The following is a 17,618-nucleotide window of genomic DNA, read 5'->3' as shown; positions in this document are numbered from 1 at the left end:
GTTAAAATAACACAACAGACAAAAACAGCATGAACAACCACAAAGATATTTCACTTAAGAAAGTCCTTTGCATAATCTAAGAATTATTAATTATACTAAATTTCAACTAGCAAGTATACTTCCTTTTAATATTTTATGAGGTGAAATAGAAAGATAAAGCATTTCTGTAGCATACAGAAGTACAAAAAGTACAAGGAAAAGCATTTGTGCCTTTGTTTAAGCTGAGAGTTAATATAGCCTTTTTTTTCTAAGGTGGCAGATTAACGCCTGTTAGCAGGCCTCCGCCATTTAGATATAACAAAATAGTAAATAAAGATCAATGGTGTGAGCTTTAATTCAAGAAGGAAAATGGTAATCCACTGGAATCATGCAGGATACTCCAAATCCCAGAGACGAGAATCCCACCAAACAGTCACTGTGATGGCATTTGGCTGATGAAAGTAAGTGAAGCCCCAGTACATGAGAGAGAAAGACAGCCTCCCTCAGTGACTCACCTTTCCACTGGAGATCAGAGCAACTCAGGCTGAGGGAGAATTTTTTTTTTCTCCCAAGCCCTGAAGCTAACCTGGGGAGAGGGCTGGAGACACTGTGAGGGAAAAACACTAGAAGAAGCTGCAGACACTTTCCCAGACATAGGACCAAGCACAGGATGCCATTTTTAATCTGGGTACGTACAAAGTCAGCCATTCTAAGCAACCCAGCTGCGTGGCCTTACAAGCATTTTACTCTTGGGCCAGAGACTAGAGCACCTGCTCAGGAGCAGGATAGTAGTCTCCACAGCCTCCACCACTTCTGAGGTGGAAAGCACCTCAGAAGTAGGTACTGGAATTATACTCTTCCCTATTGCAAGCTTGGAGTGGGAGGAGAGCTGCTACCACTGCAGTTTCTCCTGGGCAATGAGACTTGCAACCATGGCCAGCTTGGCAATCTGAAACTGAACTGCGTGTGCCATCACTTGGTACCCCTGCCTGTTCCCCTGGGATCGAGCTGAAGTGGGGTCCCCTCTGCTCCACCCTCAGGCAGAAATCCAGGCATTCAGGGCACTCACTTGCCTGAACCAGCAGCCTGAATCACTCATCTTTCATGGACAGAGATCATGGTGCAGCAGGGTCATCTCCACTCCATGCCCAGGCAGATGTCCAGACCTTTGGAGCAGCCACTCACCTTGATTAACAGCCTGACCCACTCCACCCTTCCTGTGCAGAGATCCTGGTGCAAGGGGGCCCTGTCTGCTACACACCTAGGCAGATCTCCAGGTATTCATAGCACCTGCTTGCCTGGTCCAGTAGCCTGAGTCATCCCACCTCTCCTATGCAGAGATCTTGATGCAGGGAGGCCCTCTCCACTCCATGCCCAGACAGATCTCCAGGTATCTGGAGCACTCACTTCCCTGGATTAGAATTTTAGGCTGCCCCCCATCATTGTGCAGAGAACCTGGGGCGAGGAGGTTTCCCAGTTCCATGCCTAGATACACCTCTGGGCACCTGGTGGCTGCCCAGTGGATTCTCCCTCAGCATCAGTTCTTGTACCTGCCACTGAGGGACCTGTAGATGGATGTGCCCAGTCTCGCCCCACTCTTCATGGCCCCTGCCCTCCCAGACTGCCCGAGGTCAATGCTAAAGAAAAATATCTTAAAGGCAGCTAGAGAAAAAGGTAAGATCATGTACAAAAGGAAACCCTTTAGGCTAAAAGCAGACGTCTCAGCAGAAATCTTACAAGCCAGGACAGACAAGGGGCCTATTTTCAGTATTCTTAATGAAAAGAAATTCCAATCAAGAATTTCATACCCTGCCAAGTTAAGTTTCATAAGCACAGCAGAAATAAAAGCTTTTCCAGACATGCAAGCATTAAAGGAATTAGTTACGACTAGACCACCATTACAAGAGCTCCTTAAGGGAGCTCTAAACATGGAAACAAAAGACCAATGCCAGCTACCATGAAAACACACTTAAGCACACAGACCCTATAAAGTAATCACACAAAAGAAACTACAAAGCAACCAGCTAACAATTTCACGATAGGATCAAAACCTTACGTATCAGTCAGAGACAGTGACTCATGCCTGTAATCCCAACACTTTGGGAGGCCGAGGCAGGCAGATCACTTGAGGTAAGGAGTTCATGATCAGCCTGGCAACATGGTGAAACCCTGTCTCTACTAAAAATACAAAAATTAGCCAGGTGTGGTGATGCTCGCCTGCAGTCCCAGCTACTCAGGAAGCTGAGGCAGGAGAATGTCTTGAACCCGGAGACAAAAGTTATAGTGAGCTGAGATTGTGCCACCGCACTCCAGCCTGAGTGACAGAGCAAGACTCCATCTGAATAAAAAAACCCTCACATATCAATATTAACCTTGAATGTAAATGGTCTAAACACTCCACTAAAAAGACACAAAGTGGTAAGTTGTATAAAAAACAAGAGGCACGTAACAACACCCATAGGCTCAAAATAAAGGGCTGAAGAGTGATCCACCAAGCAAATAGAAAACAAAAAAGAGCACAGGTCACTATTATTATATCAGACAAAAAGAACCCTTGTACACTGTTGGTGGGAATGTAAATTACTTCAGCCACTGTGGAGAGCAGTTTGGAGATTTCTCTAAGAACTTAAAATAGAACTACCGTTTGACCCAGCAATCCCATTGCTGGCTATATATCCAAAAGAAAGAAATCTTTCTACCAAAATGACACACGCACTCCCATGTTCATCACAGTACTATTCACAATAGCAATGACATGCAACCAACCCAGGTGCCCATCCACAGTGGACTGGATAAAGAAAATGTGGTATGTATACACCATGGAACACTATGCACCCATAAAAACAAAGAAATCACGTCCTTTGCAGCAACACAAATGCTGCTGTAGGCTGGTATCCTGAGTGAATTAATGCAGGAACAGAAAAACAAATACCACATATTCTTACTTTCAAATAGAAGCTAAACATTGAGTACCCATGGACATAAAGATGCCAACAAGAGAAAATGGGCACTACAAGAGGGATGAGGGTGAGAGGAAGGTAAAGGCTGAAAAACTAACTATTGGATACAATGCTCAGTACCTGGGGGTACTATGCATTTGTACCCCAAACCTCAGAATCATGCAATATACCCATGTAACAAACCTGTCTGTGTACCCCTGAATCTAGAATAAAAGTTGAAAAGAATAAAAAAAAAAAAAACATGGCCTCTTTCTTCAAGAAACACCATTTTTACTTGAAAGAATAACTGACAGCAACTATAGTTATTCAAACTGGGTATCTGGCAGACTTTTTTTTAAACATAAACTAAGCATGCCCATCACTTCAAGAAAAACTAACAGCATGTATTTGCCAATGGTAAAACTTAAGTTTTCAAGCAAAAATTTAATTTTGGAAAATTCATATCAACCACAATGGATGAGATGCTTAGTTATATCAACGAATATGATTTTTTATCTTCTATAATGAACAATGTTTCATCTGTATGACAGCAAACCAATATTTTCCAAATAACCAATGTATGCTGTAACATCACACGTATGTTAAAGAGCCATTCAAAGTGCGAGGTATACCAATAAACCCTAATGAAATATTCCAAAAAGTTCCTTGTGGTTCCAGATTCCATCAGGCAGCTAACCTCTCAGAAAGTACCATGTGCTGAGTTTTAGTGTAGTATCAATTATCTGAAAATACTATTAAAATGCTTCCCTTTTTTCCAACTATGTATCTGTGGAAGGCTAGATTTTCTTCATATACTTTCACAAAAACAACATATCACAACAGATTGAATTTAGGAACAGATATAAGAAATAAAGACACCGAGGTAGTAATTAAAAACCTCCCAACATAGAAAAGCCCAGAACCAGATGGCTTCAAGGCTGAATTCTACCAAATATTCAAAGAGGATGAACTCAGTAAAGTTGCAGGACACAAAATCAACATAAAAAATCAGTGGCATTTCTGTACACAAATAACTACCTATCCAAAAAAAATCATTAAAAAATCTCATTTACAATAGCATCTTAAAAAATAAAATTCTTAAGAATATATTTAATCAAGAAGGTGAAAGATATGCACACTCTGGGAGGCCAAAGTGGGTGGACTGCTTGAACTCAGGAGTTTGAGACCAGCCTGGGCAGTATGGACAAACCCTACCTCTACAAAAAATACAAAAATTAGTCAGATGCTGGCACATGCCTGTAGTCCCAACTACTTAGGAGACTGAAGTGGGAGAATGGCTTGTGCCCAGGAGGCAGAGGCTGCAGTGAGCCAAGATTGTGCCACTGCACTCCAGCCTGGATGACAGAGTCAGACCCTGTCTCAAAAAAAAAAAAAACAAAAAAACATACATACACTGAAAACTATAAAACATTGATATAAGAAACTGAAGGACAAAAATAAATGGGAAAATACCCATGTTAATGGACTGGAATAACTGATGTCATTAAAAATGACCATACTACCCAAAGCAAAATATGGATTCAACAACATCTCTATCAAAATTCCGATGACTTTCTTTATAGAAATTTTAAAAATTCTGAAATTCATGTGGAACAACAGAACACATCAAATAACCAAAGCAATTCAGAGGGGGAAAAAAACAGAGTTGGAAATATCACATTTTCTCATTTAAAACTATATTACAAACCTGTAGTAATCAAAACAGTATGGTACTGACATAAAAACAGACACACAGACCAGCAGAACAGAACAGAGAGCCCAGAAATAAACCCAAACACAAATGGTCAACTAATTTTCAACAAGGGTGCTAAGAGGACACAATGGGGAAAGGATAGTTTCTTCGATAAATGGTTGCTGCTGGGAGAAGTGAATTTCCACACACAAAAGATTGAAATGGACTTTTATTTTTACACCTTACATAAAAATCAATTCAAAATAGATAAAAGACCTAAACACAAGACCTTAAACCATAAAACTCCAAGACAAAAACACAGAGGAAAACCTCTTTGACAATGGCCTTGGCGATGATTTTTTGGATATCACACCAAAAGCTTGGGCTACAAAAGTAAAAATAAATAAGCCAGGCATACTGGCTCACACCTGTAATCCCAGAACTTTGGGAGGCCAAGGCAGGAGGACTGCTTCATTCCAAGAGTTCAAGACCACCCTGGATGACACAGGAAAACCCGATCTCTACAAAAAAATTGAAAATTAGCCAGGCATGAGAGGCTGTGCCTGTAGTCCCAGTTACTCATGAAGTTAAGGTGAGAGGATCAATTGACCCTCGAAGGTCAAGGCTACAGTGACCTGTGATTGCTCCAGTGCACCCCAGCCTGGATGACAGAGCAAGACCCTGTCTCAAATAAAATAAAATAAAAGACCATCAGTGTGCTGTATTCAGGATACCCATCTCACATGCCGAGACACACATAGGCTCAAAATAAAGGGATGGAGGAAGATCTACCAAGCAAATGGAAAACAAAAAAAGGCAGGGGTTGCAATGCTAGTCTCTGATAAAACAGACTTTAAACCAACAAAGATCAAAAGAGACAAAGAAAGCCATTATATAATGGTAAAGGGATCAATTCAACAAGAAGAGCTAACGATCCTAAATATATATGCACCCAGTACAGGAGCACCCAGATTCATAAAGCAAGTCCTCAGAGACTTACAAAGGGACTTAGACTCCCATACAATAATAATGGGAGACATTAACACCCCACTATCAACATTAGACAGATCAACGAGACAGAAAGTTAACAAGGATATCCAGGAATTGAACTCAGCTCTGCACCAAGCGGACCTAATAGACATCTACAGAACTCTCCACCCCAAATCAACACAATATACATTCTTCTCAGCACCACATCTCACTTATTACAAAATTGACCACATAGTTGGAAGTAAAGCACTCCTCAGCAAATGTAAAAGAACAGAAATTATAACAAACTGTCTCTCAGACTACAGTGCAATCAAACTAGAACTCAGGATTAAGAAACTCACTCAAAACCGCTCAACTACATGGAAACTGAACAACCTGCTCCTGAATGACTACTGGGTACATAACGAAATGAAGGCAGAAATAAAGATGTTCTTTGAAACCAATGAGAAGAAAGACACAACATACCAGAATCTTTGGGATGCATTTAAAGCAGTATGTAGAGGGAAATTTATAGCACTAAATGCCCACAAGAGAAAGCAGGAAATATCTAAAATTGACACCCTAACATCACAATTAAAAGAACTAGAGAAGCAAGAGCAAACACATTCAAAAGCTAGCAGAAGGCAAGAAATAACTAAGATCAGAGCAGAACTGAAGGAGACAGAGACACAAAAAACCTTCATAAAGTCAATGAATCCAGAAGCTGGTTTTTTGAAAAGATCAACAAAATTGATAGACCGCTAACAAGACTAATGAAGAACAAAAGGGAGAAGAATCAAATAGACGCAATAAAAAATGATAAAGGGGATATTACCACTGACCCCACAGAAATACAAAGTACCATGAGAGTATACGATAAACACCTCTAGGCAAATAAACTAGAAACCTAGAAGAAATTGATAAATTCCTGGACACATACACTCTCCCAAGACTAAACCAGGAAGAAGTTGAATCCCTGAATGGACCAATAGCAAGCTCTGAAACTGAGGCAATAATTAACAGCCTACCAACCAAAAAAAGTCCAGGACCAGACAGATTCACAGTTGAATTCTACCAGAAGTACAAGGAGGAGCTGGTACCATTCCTTCTGAAACTATTCCAATCAACAGAAAAGGAGGAAATTCTCCCTAACTCGTTTTATGACCAACATCATCCTGATACCAAAGCCTAGTAGAGACACAACAAAAAAAGAGAATTTTAGACCAATATCCCTGATGCACATCGATGCAAAAATCCTCAATAAAATACTGGCAAACCGAATCCAGCAGCACATCAAAAAGCTTATCCACCATGATCAAGTGGGCTTCATCCCTGGGATGCAAGACTGGTTCAATACATGCAAATCAATAAACATAATCCAGCATACAAATAGAACCAAAGACAAAAACCACATGATTATCTCAACAGATGCAGAAAGGCCTCTGACAAACTTCAACAGCCCTTCATGCTAAAAACACTCAATATATTCGGTATTGATGGAACGTATCTCAAAATAATAAGAGCTATTTATGACAAACCTACAGACAATATCATACTGAATGGGCAAAAACTGGAAGCATTCCCTTTGAAAACTGGCACAAGACAGGGATGCCCTCTCTCACCACTCCTATTCAACATAGTGTTGGAAGTTCTGGCCAGGGCAATCAGGCAGGAGAAAGAAATAAAGAGTATTCAATTAGGAAAAGAGGAAGTCAAATTGTCCCTGTCTGCAGATGGCATAATTGTATATTTAGAAAACCCCATTGTCTCAGCCCAAAATCTCCTTAAGCTGATAAGCAACTTCAGCAAAATCTCAGGATACAAAATCAATGTGCAAAAATCACAAGCATTCTTATACACTACTTACACACTAATAACAGACAGAGAGCCAAATCATGAGTGAACTCCCATTCACAATTGCTTCAAATAGAATAAAATACCTAGGAATCCAACTTACAAGGGATGTGAAGGACCTCTTCAAGGAGAACTACGAACCACTGCTCAATGAAATAAAAGAGGACACAAACAAATGGAAGAACATTCCACGCTCATGGACAGGAAGAATCAATATCACGAAAATGACCATACTGCTCAAGATAATTTATAGATTCATTGCCATCCCCATCAAGCTACCAATGACTTTCTTCACAGAATTGGACAAAACAACTTTAAAGTTCATATGGAACCAAAAAAGAGCCCGCATTGCCAAAACAATCCTAAGCCAAAAGAACAAAGCTGGAAGCATCACGCTACCTGACTTCAAACTATACCACAAGGTTACAGTATGGTACTGGTACCAAAACAGAGATATAGACCAATGGAACAGGACAGAGCCCTCAGAAATAATACCACACATCTACAACCATCTGATCTTTGACAAACCTAACAAAAACAAGAAATGGGGAAAGGATTCCCTATTTAATAAACGGTGCTGGGAAAACTGGCCAGCCATATGTAGAAAGCTGAAACTGGATCCCTTCCTTACACCTTATACAAAAATTAACTCAAGATGGATTAAAGACTTAAATGTTAGACCTAAAACCATAAAAACCCTAGAAGAAAACCTAGGCAATACCATTCAGGACACAGGCATGGGCAAGGATTTCATGTCTAAAACACCAAAAGCAACGGCAACAAAAGCCAAAATGGACAAATGAGATCTAATTAAACTCAAGAGCAGCAAAAGAAACTACCATCAGAGTGAACAGGCAACCTACAGAATGGGAGAAAATTTTTGCAATCTACTCATCTGACAAAGGGCTAATATCCAGAACCTACAAAGAACTCAAACAAATTTACAAGAGAAAAACAAACAACCCCATCAAAAAGTGGGCAAAGAATATGAACAGACACTTCTCAAAAGAAGACATTTATGCAGCCAACAGACACATGAAAAAATGCTCATCATCACTGCCATCAGAGAAATGCAAATCAAAACCACAATGAGATACCATCTCACACCAGTTAGAATGGCGATGATTAAAAAGTCAGGAAACAACAGGTGCTGGAGAGGATGTGGAGAAATAGGAACACTTTTACACTGTTGGTGGGACTGTAAACTAGTTCAACCCATTGTGGAAGACAGTGTGGCGATTTCTCAAGGATCTAGAACTAGAAATACCATTTGACCCAGCCATCCCATTACTGGATAAATACCCAAAGGACTATAAATCATGCTGCTATAAAGACACATGCACATGTATGTTTATTGTGGCACTATTCACAATAGCAAAGACTTGGAACCAACCCAAATGTCCATCAATGACAGACTGGATTAAGAAAATGTGGCACATGGAATACTATGCAGTCATAAAAAAGGATGAGTTCATGTCCTTTGCAGGGACATGGATGCAGCTGGAAACCATCATTCTCAGCAAACTATCACAAGAACAGAAAACCAAACACCACATGTTCTCACTTATAGGTGGGAACTGAACAATGAGAACGCTTGGACACAGGAAGGGGAACATCACACACCAGGGCCTGTTCTGGGGTGGGGGAAGCGGGGAGGGATAGCATTAGGAGATACACCTAATGTAAATGACGAGTTAATGGGTGCAGCAAACCAACATGGCACATATGTAACAAAACTGCACGTTGTGCACATGTACCCTAGAACATAAAGTATAATAAAAAATAAAATAGAGACATCAAACTAAAAAGCTCCTGCACAGCAAAGAAAACAAATAACAAAATAAAACAGCAGCCAACAGACTGAGAGAAAATATTTGCAAACCATATATCTGATAAAGGGCTTAATATCCAAAATATATTAAAAGATTTACACAACTCAATAACAGAAAAACAAATAACCCTATTCAAAAATTGGCAAAGGACTTGAATAGATCTTTTTCCAAAGACAACATAAAAACAGCTAACAGGTATATGAAAAGGTGTTCAACATCACTATTCATCAGAGGAATATAAGTCAAAACTATATTAAGTTATCAACTCACACCTGTTAGGATGGGTATTACCAAAAAGAAAAGAGATGACAAGCGTTGGTGAGAGTACAGAGGAAAGGAAACCCCTATACTCTGTTGGTGGGAATGCAGAATGGTCAGCCATTGTATGAAACTGTGCAGAGATTCCTAAATAAATTAAAAATAGAACTACCATATGACTCAGCAATCCTTCTTATGGATATATATCCAAAGGAAATTAAACTACTACCTCATAAAAATATCTACACTCCCATGTTCATTGCAACATCACTCACGATAGCCAAGATTTGTAAACAACCAAAGTGTCTACAAATGGACAAATGGATAAAGAAAATGTGGTGTGTCTGTGTACACACACACACACTCACGCAGAGAAATATTATTCAGCTTTTTAAAAGAGGGAGAGTCTGCCATTTGTCACAACATAGATGAATCTGAAGGGCATTATACTAAGTGAAATATGCCAGACACAAAAAGAAAAGTATTGCATGATCTCATTTATATGTTAAAAAAAAAAAAAAAACCCGTCAAATACACAGAGATAGAGAATAAAATAGCAGCTACGAGGGGCAGGAAGGGAGAAAATAAGAAGATGTAGGTTAAAGGATACAAAGTCACAGATACATAGGATCAATAAGTTTAAATAGCTAATAGATTACATGAGGGCTATACTTAATATTGTTGTGCTGCATTTGGGATTTTTGCTAAAAGAGAAGACTTCAGGCATACTAAAAGTACCTAAAATGAGCACCTGTGTGAGATGACAGACAGGTTAATTTGCTAGACTATACCAACCTCTTCACTATCTACCTATCTATCTATCTATCTCAAGGCACCATGCTGAACACCTTAAATACATACAATAAAATTTAAATAAAAAGAAATAGATAAGAACCCAGCTCATTTCTGCAGACCTCATTAAGCTGACATTAACAAGACCTGCAGAAAAGTAAAACAATGCTACTCTTCTTTCTAAATTTTTTTTGTTCTAGAAGAATCATTACTCATAAATATATGCTATTATGTTAAAATGTAATTAAATTTTTTAATAACCCAATATTTTTTAAATTTGTGTTTTAATTTCTAATATAGTAAATAGATACTTACAACCCACATTGTAAAAGCTATTTAGGGTCCTTAATTTTTATGAGCTTAAAGGGGTCCTGAGACCAAACAAAGTTGAGAACTGAAGATACAGGAAATTACTAAACAAATAAAAAACGAAGAACATATGATAGCGCAAACCAGTTTCTGGGGTGTTTTTTTTTTTTAGGTTCAGCAGGTATGTGTACAGGTTTGTTACAGGGGTATATCGTGATGCTGAGGTTTAAGCTTCTATTAATCCCATCACCCAAATAGTGAACATAGTACCCGACGGGTAGTTTTTCAACACTTGTCCCCTTCTCTCCCTCTCTCCTTTTGGAGTCCCCAGTGTTCTCACCTTTCTGTCTATATGTACCCAATGTTTAGCTCCCATTTATAAGTGAGAACATGCAGTATGTGGTTTTCTGTTCCTATGTTAATTCACTTATGATAATGGCCCCAGCAACACCCATATTGCTGCAAAGGACATCTCTCTCTTTTTTATGGTTGCATAGTATTCCACGGTATACATGTACCACATTTTCTTTATCCAATCCACCACGTATGGGTTGAGTTGATTCCACATCTTTGCTAAGGTGAATAGTACTGCAATAAGCATACAAGTGTGGATGTCTTTTTGTTAGAACAATTTATTTTCTTTTGGGTAAATGCCTAGTAATAGGACTGCTGAGTTGAATGGTAGCTCTAAGTTCTCTAAGAAATCTGCAAACTGCTTTCCGCAGAAGCTGAACAAAGTTACATTCCCACCAATAGTGCATAAGTGGTTCCTTTTTTCTGCAGCTTCACCAACATCTGTTTTTCAGTTTTTTAATAATAGCCATTCTGACTAGTGTGAGATGGTATCTTATTGTGATTTTGATAGAGGAAACAAGTTTTAAGATGGAACAGACAAAGGCAAATGACTTCTTGAATTATAGATTTAATTTGAACTTGTTATCAAAAGAGATAAAAAGGTTCTAGAAGTTTAAGTTATTTTAATCAGGCTTTTAAAAGCAAACCATGAGAAGATATAATTAAGAAGTACTTCAATTTTATGAGACTATTTATTTCAAGAATCTTATTGTTGGGTACCTAAAGATGAAGAGAGACAGAACAAGACTATAAAGCACTTTTAAGGGATACATGTACTTCCTCTTAAACCTCTTCATTATAAATGATGTGGAAGAGAATAAGGAGAAAAACTGTTTAAAATGTAATTATTTCTATTATTCTAACTGCTAAGATACAGAATAAGGTGCTGAGTAAAAACAAACTAGATACATTAGTTGCAAGACTATTTTGTTATTTAAATCACTGGTAATATTACCATCTTGCGGCAAAATCTAGTATTGCAATTTTGAATGACAGAATCTTAGAAGTGTTCACCATGCCTTTTTTTTTAAGATGGAGTCTCACTCTGTCGCCCAGGCTGGAGTGCAGTGGCGCGATCTCAGCTCACTGCAACCTCTGCCTCCCGGGTTCAAGTGATTCTCCTGCCTCAGCCTCCCAAGTACGTGGGATCACAGGCATGAGCCACCACGCCTGGCTAATTTTTGTGTTTTTCTTTTTTAGTAGAGACAGGATTTCGCCATGTTGGCCAGGCTGGTCTAGAACTCCTGACCTCAGGTGATCCATCCACCTCGGCCTCTTTTGATAAAAGACAGTCAAGTATTTTCCTCTTCCATATCTACCACACCCTCATGCCAACCATAAGTTAAAAAAAAATTTAGCATTCTGTAATAAGTAAAACAGTGATTAAGAAAACAAAAGTCCAAAGGAATGTTATTTAAACAGAGAAGGGGATGCCCCAATGAAATAGCAGTTAAAAATTAAAGCATAGCCAAAAACCCAACTGATGAAAAATGTTTCAATGTGTCAACAATTAAAACTGCCAAGACTAATTCTTACAGAGCATAATTATACTTTATAAATGCAGTATTCAATAAAACTTGTATTTGGTAATTCAACATTCATTGTTAATTTATTCAGTTTTATATGTTAGAACTGCTGCCACATGTAAATTCTCCCACTTTGTAATAGAAGAAGTACAAGCATCCTTACAATGTTCTCTTCACCTTGGCCCATGTAATGTTCATGTGAATTTTTCCAAGCATGCAAAGAACTATCTACTTATTATTGATAATCTAACCCAAAATCTACCCTCACTTCTTGCAGACTACTCTGTTGAATTTCAGCTAAACCCAGTAAAACTTGTTTGTATGTGAGTATACATTTATGTATACACACGAGTAGCATAAAGATTATAAGAATCAGAGGAGAAAGAAAGGAATCAAGCATACAAAGATAGAAAACTCTAAGTTTTATCTTTTATTAGCTAGCCCCTTCCAGTTTAAATTGATAAGCATAACGTGGACAAATATTTCCCTTAAAAGCAGAAGTCTAGATTGCTAAGTCCAAGAATAAAGATAAATGCACATGATCAATTTCTAGCCAACATTTTATATATCCAAAACAGTGAGGTAGCCTGAATAATCTCCATATTCTGAACTCTACATTCTGCTCCCAATACATCAGATCTATAACACACACACAAAAAAAATAAGAGAACGAGAACACACAAACTTGTGAGCTCTCATCTTTCCCTCTGCCACTTGTAATCCTTGACTAGACCCAATCAAATTATCTGAAATTACCAATGGGTGTTTCCAACAGGCAACAAACTGTGTGACTTTCCTTTAAAGAAAGGCTTTATCATCTTTGTAAAATTTAATATTTAAAATAAAAACTAGTTTGAATAACCCGAGTTTTTAACCAATAATTACATGTGGCAATGATTTATACTGTGTTCATTTAATAGAAATGATTTAGGTGTCCAAGCCTTCTCACCCTAAGAACATTACTGTCTAACTGAAAAACAACCCTAAATGAGAATTTGTTCTGAAGATACTAACAGTACTCATTTACTAACGGTATCCAACCTGTTGCCGATTGCAATGTTTGGTGCAAGCTGTGTGGCAACTGAAGAGTAAACAGAGGTGATTGGATGCTATTTCTGAAGAAGTCTTCTGTTGCTTTAGACTGCAAAACCTTGGTTTCCCAGAGCTGCAGAGGAAAAAAAAAAAAAAAAAGTTTGCTGTAAAATAATATATACATATATAATGATACTTCTTTTTTTTTCAGTTTCTTAAAAACTAACTTGTCATCCTGATGGCACAATGAATGGGTAAGTACTAAACTATAATTTGAGAGATCAGAACTGCATCAGTTTTGTATGCCAAAAAAACAACAAAAGACAGGAAGAAAAAGTTGTATCGGCTACAAACCTGCTTCAAGTCTTTTAAAACTTGTTCCTCTATACCTTCTTCAGCAAACAGATTCCGAACTCCTTCAATTACATCTTCAATTACAGATCTGTAGAGTTTAGGCTATATAAAAGCAATTGTCAAAGTTTTATTTTATTTTATTATTTATTTATTTATTTATTTATTGAGACGGAGTCATGCTCTGTAGCCCAGGCTGGGGTGCAGTGGCACGATCTCAGTTCACTGCAACTTCCACCTCCTGGGTTCAAGCAATTCTCCTGCCTCAGCCTCCTGAGTAGGTGCAATTACAGGTGCACGCCACCACTCCCGGCTAATTTTTGTATTTTTAGAGAAACGGGGTTTCACCATGTTGGTCAGGCTGGTCTCGAACTACTGACCTCATGATCCACCCGCCTCAGCCTCCCAAAGTGCTGGGATTACAGGCATGAGCCACCGCACCCAGCCTGTTACAAGTTTTGACTTCTCAAGTTTGAACATATTTAGCCTTAAAAGATATGCAGTGTATACCTTCTAGTCTTGTAAAGTTACCATAAAAACTTTTACTAAGTACATTCGTATTCCCAATATAGTCTTAGCTTTCCATAAACTGTGTTAGCTTCAGACCCGTAGTTTTAGCCTATCTACAAGACTGAATTACAGGACTACAATAACATATGAGCTAATAATCTCAAAGATGTATGGTTATTGTCATGTTACTTGCCTTTTGTGTCAGTATTTAACCTCCCCAACTCCTTTTAAAAGGGAAATTAATGTAAGTCAGCTGGAAATAGATCTTCTGTTTTCAATTTACCTTTTTATCAAAGTGGCCAACGGAGAATTTTTTAGGGTTCACTATATTATTTCCACAAATATAAATAAACTCCAAGCCAGAAGACTGGGGTAAGCACTTAAAATAGAGCAATCAAAGCCCATCTCACTTCCAAAATACACAGTCCAAAAAATATATTTTCTGGACCATTGTCAAATACAACTGCTCCAAAATGGATTTCCTACTAGAACCAAAGAAGGGCACGAACGACCTTACCCGTCCAGTGTGCATATTGAAGAGACCAAGTAACATTCTAAAATACCTCCTAGTCAAATGTGCCATGACAACAAAGTTAAGCAGATTTCTTCCCAGATTAAACACTAGTCATAGCAAAACAAAAGAGGGTATGTGAAAAAACTCAGCCCTTCAAATCTACATAAACTATGCCCCCAGGCCAAAACGGCAATGCTATGTGCTGACAATACTGACCTAGCGGAAGGTCCACGGGCAAGAAACAGCAAGCAGGAATTTAGTTGAGTTGCTCTTATTTCAAATTGCTTAATGAGGCCAAAATGAAAATGAAAATTGTGGCACTCTAGGATTGCCTTTTCATACTACCCACTAAATAAATACTCTTAAATACTCCTGTACATGCCAAGAGTAGCTATGCGGTTTTTTTGTTGTTTCTTTGTTTGTTTGTTTTGAGACGGAGTCTTGCTTTGTCACCCAGGCTGGAGTGCAGTGGCACAATCTGGGCTCCCTGCAACATCTGCCTCCTGGGTTCAAGTGATTCTCCTGTCTCAGCATCCAGAGTAGCTGGGACTACAGGCGTGCACTACCTCACCTGGCTAATTTTTTGTATTTTTAGTAGAGATGGGGTGTCACCATGTTGGCCAGGCTGGTCTCAAACTCCTAGGCTCAAGTGATCTGCCCACCTCGACCTTCCAAAGTGCTGGGATTACAGGTCTAAGCCACCATGCCCAGCCCCCAAGAGTATTTAGTATTTAAAGCTATGCTTTAAACTAATCCTTCTAAAGACCCAGGGTAAGCCTATATGAATAGGCCAATCAGTAACATTTAAATAATGTTATTCACAAGCACATGCATTAAGACTAAATGCCCCTAAATTCGTTGCGTCTTCTAAAACAGTTTATCCTGATAAAGGCATACTAAATTGATACTTCAGTGGTAGTCCCAGCTAGTGTTATCAAGCTTAACACTGACGGAAAAAACTCTTAGGGCTAAAAACATCTTAACACAGCAGTAGTCAAAAAGTACCATTAGAACACAATTTTTCAAAAATCAAAACACGTATTGAACTTATTTTGTCTTCTAGGACCACAGACTTTGTATTGCTTTCCCTGTTATCTTTATTAAAACTATGTCTAGTCCATCTTAACTCCTCTGTTTAAAACAGACACTACTTCATAGAATTCACAATCAGGTAAATTGGCAAACCTAGTAAGCTTATATTCAGGCAGAGTATAGGTATTTTAGGTATCTTAAAACACACTATCATAAAACAGATATAATTAAAGTAGCATGTCTCTAAATTAAACAGAGCTTTTATACTGCATATGATAACCGGAACCCATAAAATTACACAGATCTGGACAAGCATATTGCCTTTCACGAAATGTGAAGTCTGTTGAGATGAATTGGTAATAAAGATTAATCCTTCATTTTTGTTCTTTGATTCAGGTTTTTAATATTGATGGTCTCCTAAGTGCCACTGAGACTAGAAATTCTCACTGTGCAAATTAAGTGTCCGTTAGGGGTAGGAGGGTAATGTAGGTTGTACACTTAAGCATTAAGTTGTTAAAGGACAAAGAAATGGGCGGGTAGGGAAAGATACTAAAAACATGTGGGGAGGTAACATGAGAATCACATTGTTATTTCAAGCAGTAAATAATACAGCTTGGAATTAACAATGTCCACGGTAAAATTAACACAACCGAACTTGGGGGTTTTGTAACATCTAGGAAACCAGGAGGGTTGAGGGGGAGTTCCACCTCTAAACACCCCAACTAGATAGCCTCAGTTTTGGTGAAAAGAGAAAAAGGACACTTGTTGTTTCGGTGGAGCTGGCCCAACTTCCTGCTGAACTACTGGCCCTCATCAGCTTCCTCCAACACAGAGGTGAGGAAGAGCCCCAGCCGCTAAACAAGAGGGTTTATGACAATCTGTAAAGTGTCAGGGGGAAACAAAAGGGTGTGCAGGGTTCGGCTGCTGTGAACCAGGAGTCCCAGGGCGCTCCCTCTACACAGAGCTTGAGGTCCTCCTTACCACCGGGTTGAAGCAGGCCATGACAGCACCTCCAGCACCTGGCCCTTTGCGCCTGCGCGGCACTCAGTGCACGCGGAGGGAAACACTGGGCACGTTTTGAACGATGTACGCCAGGTGCGCAACCGCGGAGAACGCCGGGGGTGTGGCTGGGGAGAAGAGAACGTTAATAGATGGAGCAGGCTTAACTGGAGGCGGGGCCAGGGCGGAGAGGCGGTCGGCCTGTGTGGGAAAAGAGACCCGCTAAAACGGATGGTTAGGTTGGGTCTAGCCGGTTTTGGGCCGTTCACAGGTTGTTTCCTCAATCTGCGAAAGATGAAGAAAATCGAGGAGGGGCAACGCAGGGGTAGATCTCAGTCTAACTTCAACTTTGAAGAAGATGGGGAAAGCAAAGAGGGGAGACTAGTGGTATCTGTCCTCTGCATTTACCAATTTTCATTCTTGCCCCTACACCCCACTCACAGCTGAACTCCATTTTTTGTTATATAAAAATATAACAAGAGTCAAATTTTTCTAAGACTTGTCGGCATGGTACAGCGGCATCAGCAGCATCTGGGAACTTGTTAAATATGCAAATGATGGGTCCCACCCCAGCCCTCCTGAATCAGACTGGAGAATGGAGCCTAGCATTCTGTAAATTTAACATGCTCTCCAGGTGATTCCGATGGGCGCTGAAATGAGACCCACTGACGTAAG

The 17,618-nt window shown here is 39.2% G+C and overlaps 1 protein-coding gene across 2 annotated transcripts in view; it reads right to left on the bottom strand.

Moving 5' to 3' along the window:
- Positions 1 to 17,070, bottom strand: part of LOC105465002 (general transcription factor IIA subunit 1 like) — a 60,904-nt gene extending 43,834 nt beyond the window's left edge. The window contains exons 1-3 of one of the 2 annotated variants that reach the window (XM_071076672.1): positions 16,926 to 17,070; positions 13,892 to 13,993; positions 13,547 to 13,670 (exon numbers count right to left, since the gene is read on the bottom strand). In XM_071076672.1, the coding sequence (XP_070932773.1) occupies positions 13,547 to 13,670; positions 13,892 to 13,993; positions 16,926 to 16,946 (247 nt within the window). In that variant the 5' untranslated portion in view covers positions 16,947 to 17,070. The remainder of the gene's footprint in view (positions 1 to 13,546; positions 13,671 to 13,891; positions 13,994 to 16,925) is intronic. The other variant, XM_011713178.2, reaches the window with a different exon arrangement.
- Between the last annotated feature and the right edge of the window lie 548 nt (positions 17,071 to 17,618).

This window comes from Macaca nemestrina, chromosome 13 (assembly GCF_043159975.1).
Source record: "Macaca nemestrina isolate mMacNem1 chromosome 13, mMacNem.hap1, whole genome shotgun sequence".
Classification (NCBI taxonomy): domain Eukaryota; kingdom Metazoa; phylum Chordata; class Mammalia; order Primates; family Cercopithecidae; genus Macaca; species Macaca nemestrina.
The sequence above is the reverse complement of the archived record's forward strand: the minus strand, read 5'-3'. Positions and strand labels throughout refer to the sequence as shown.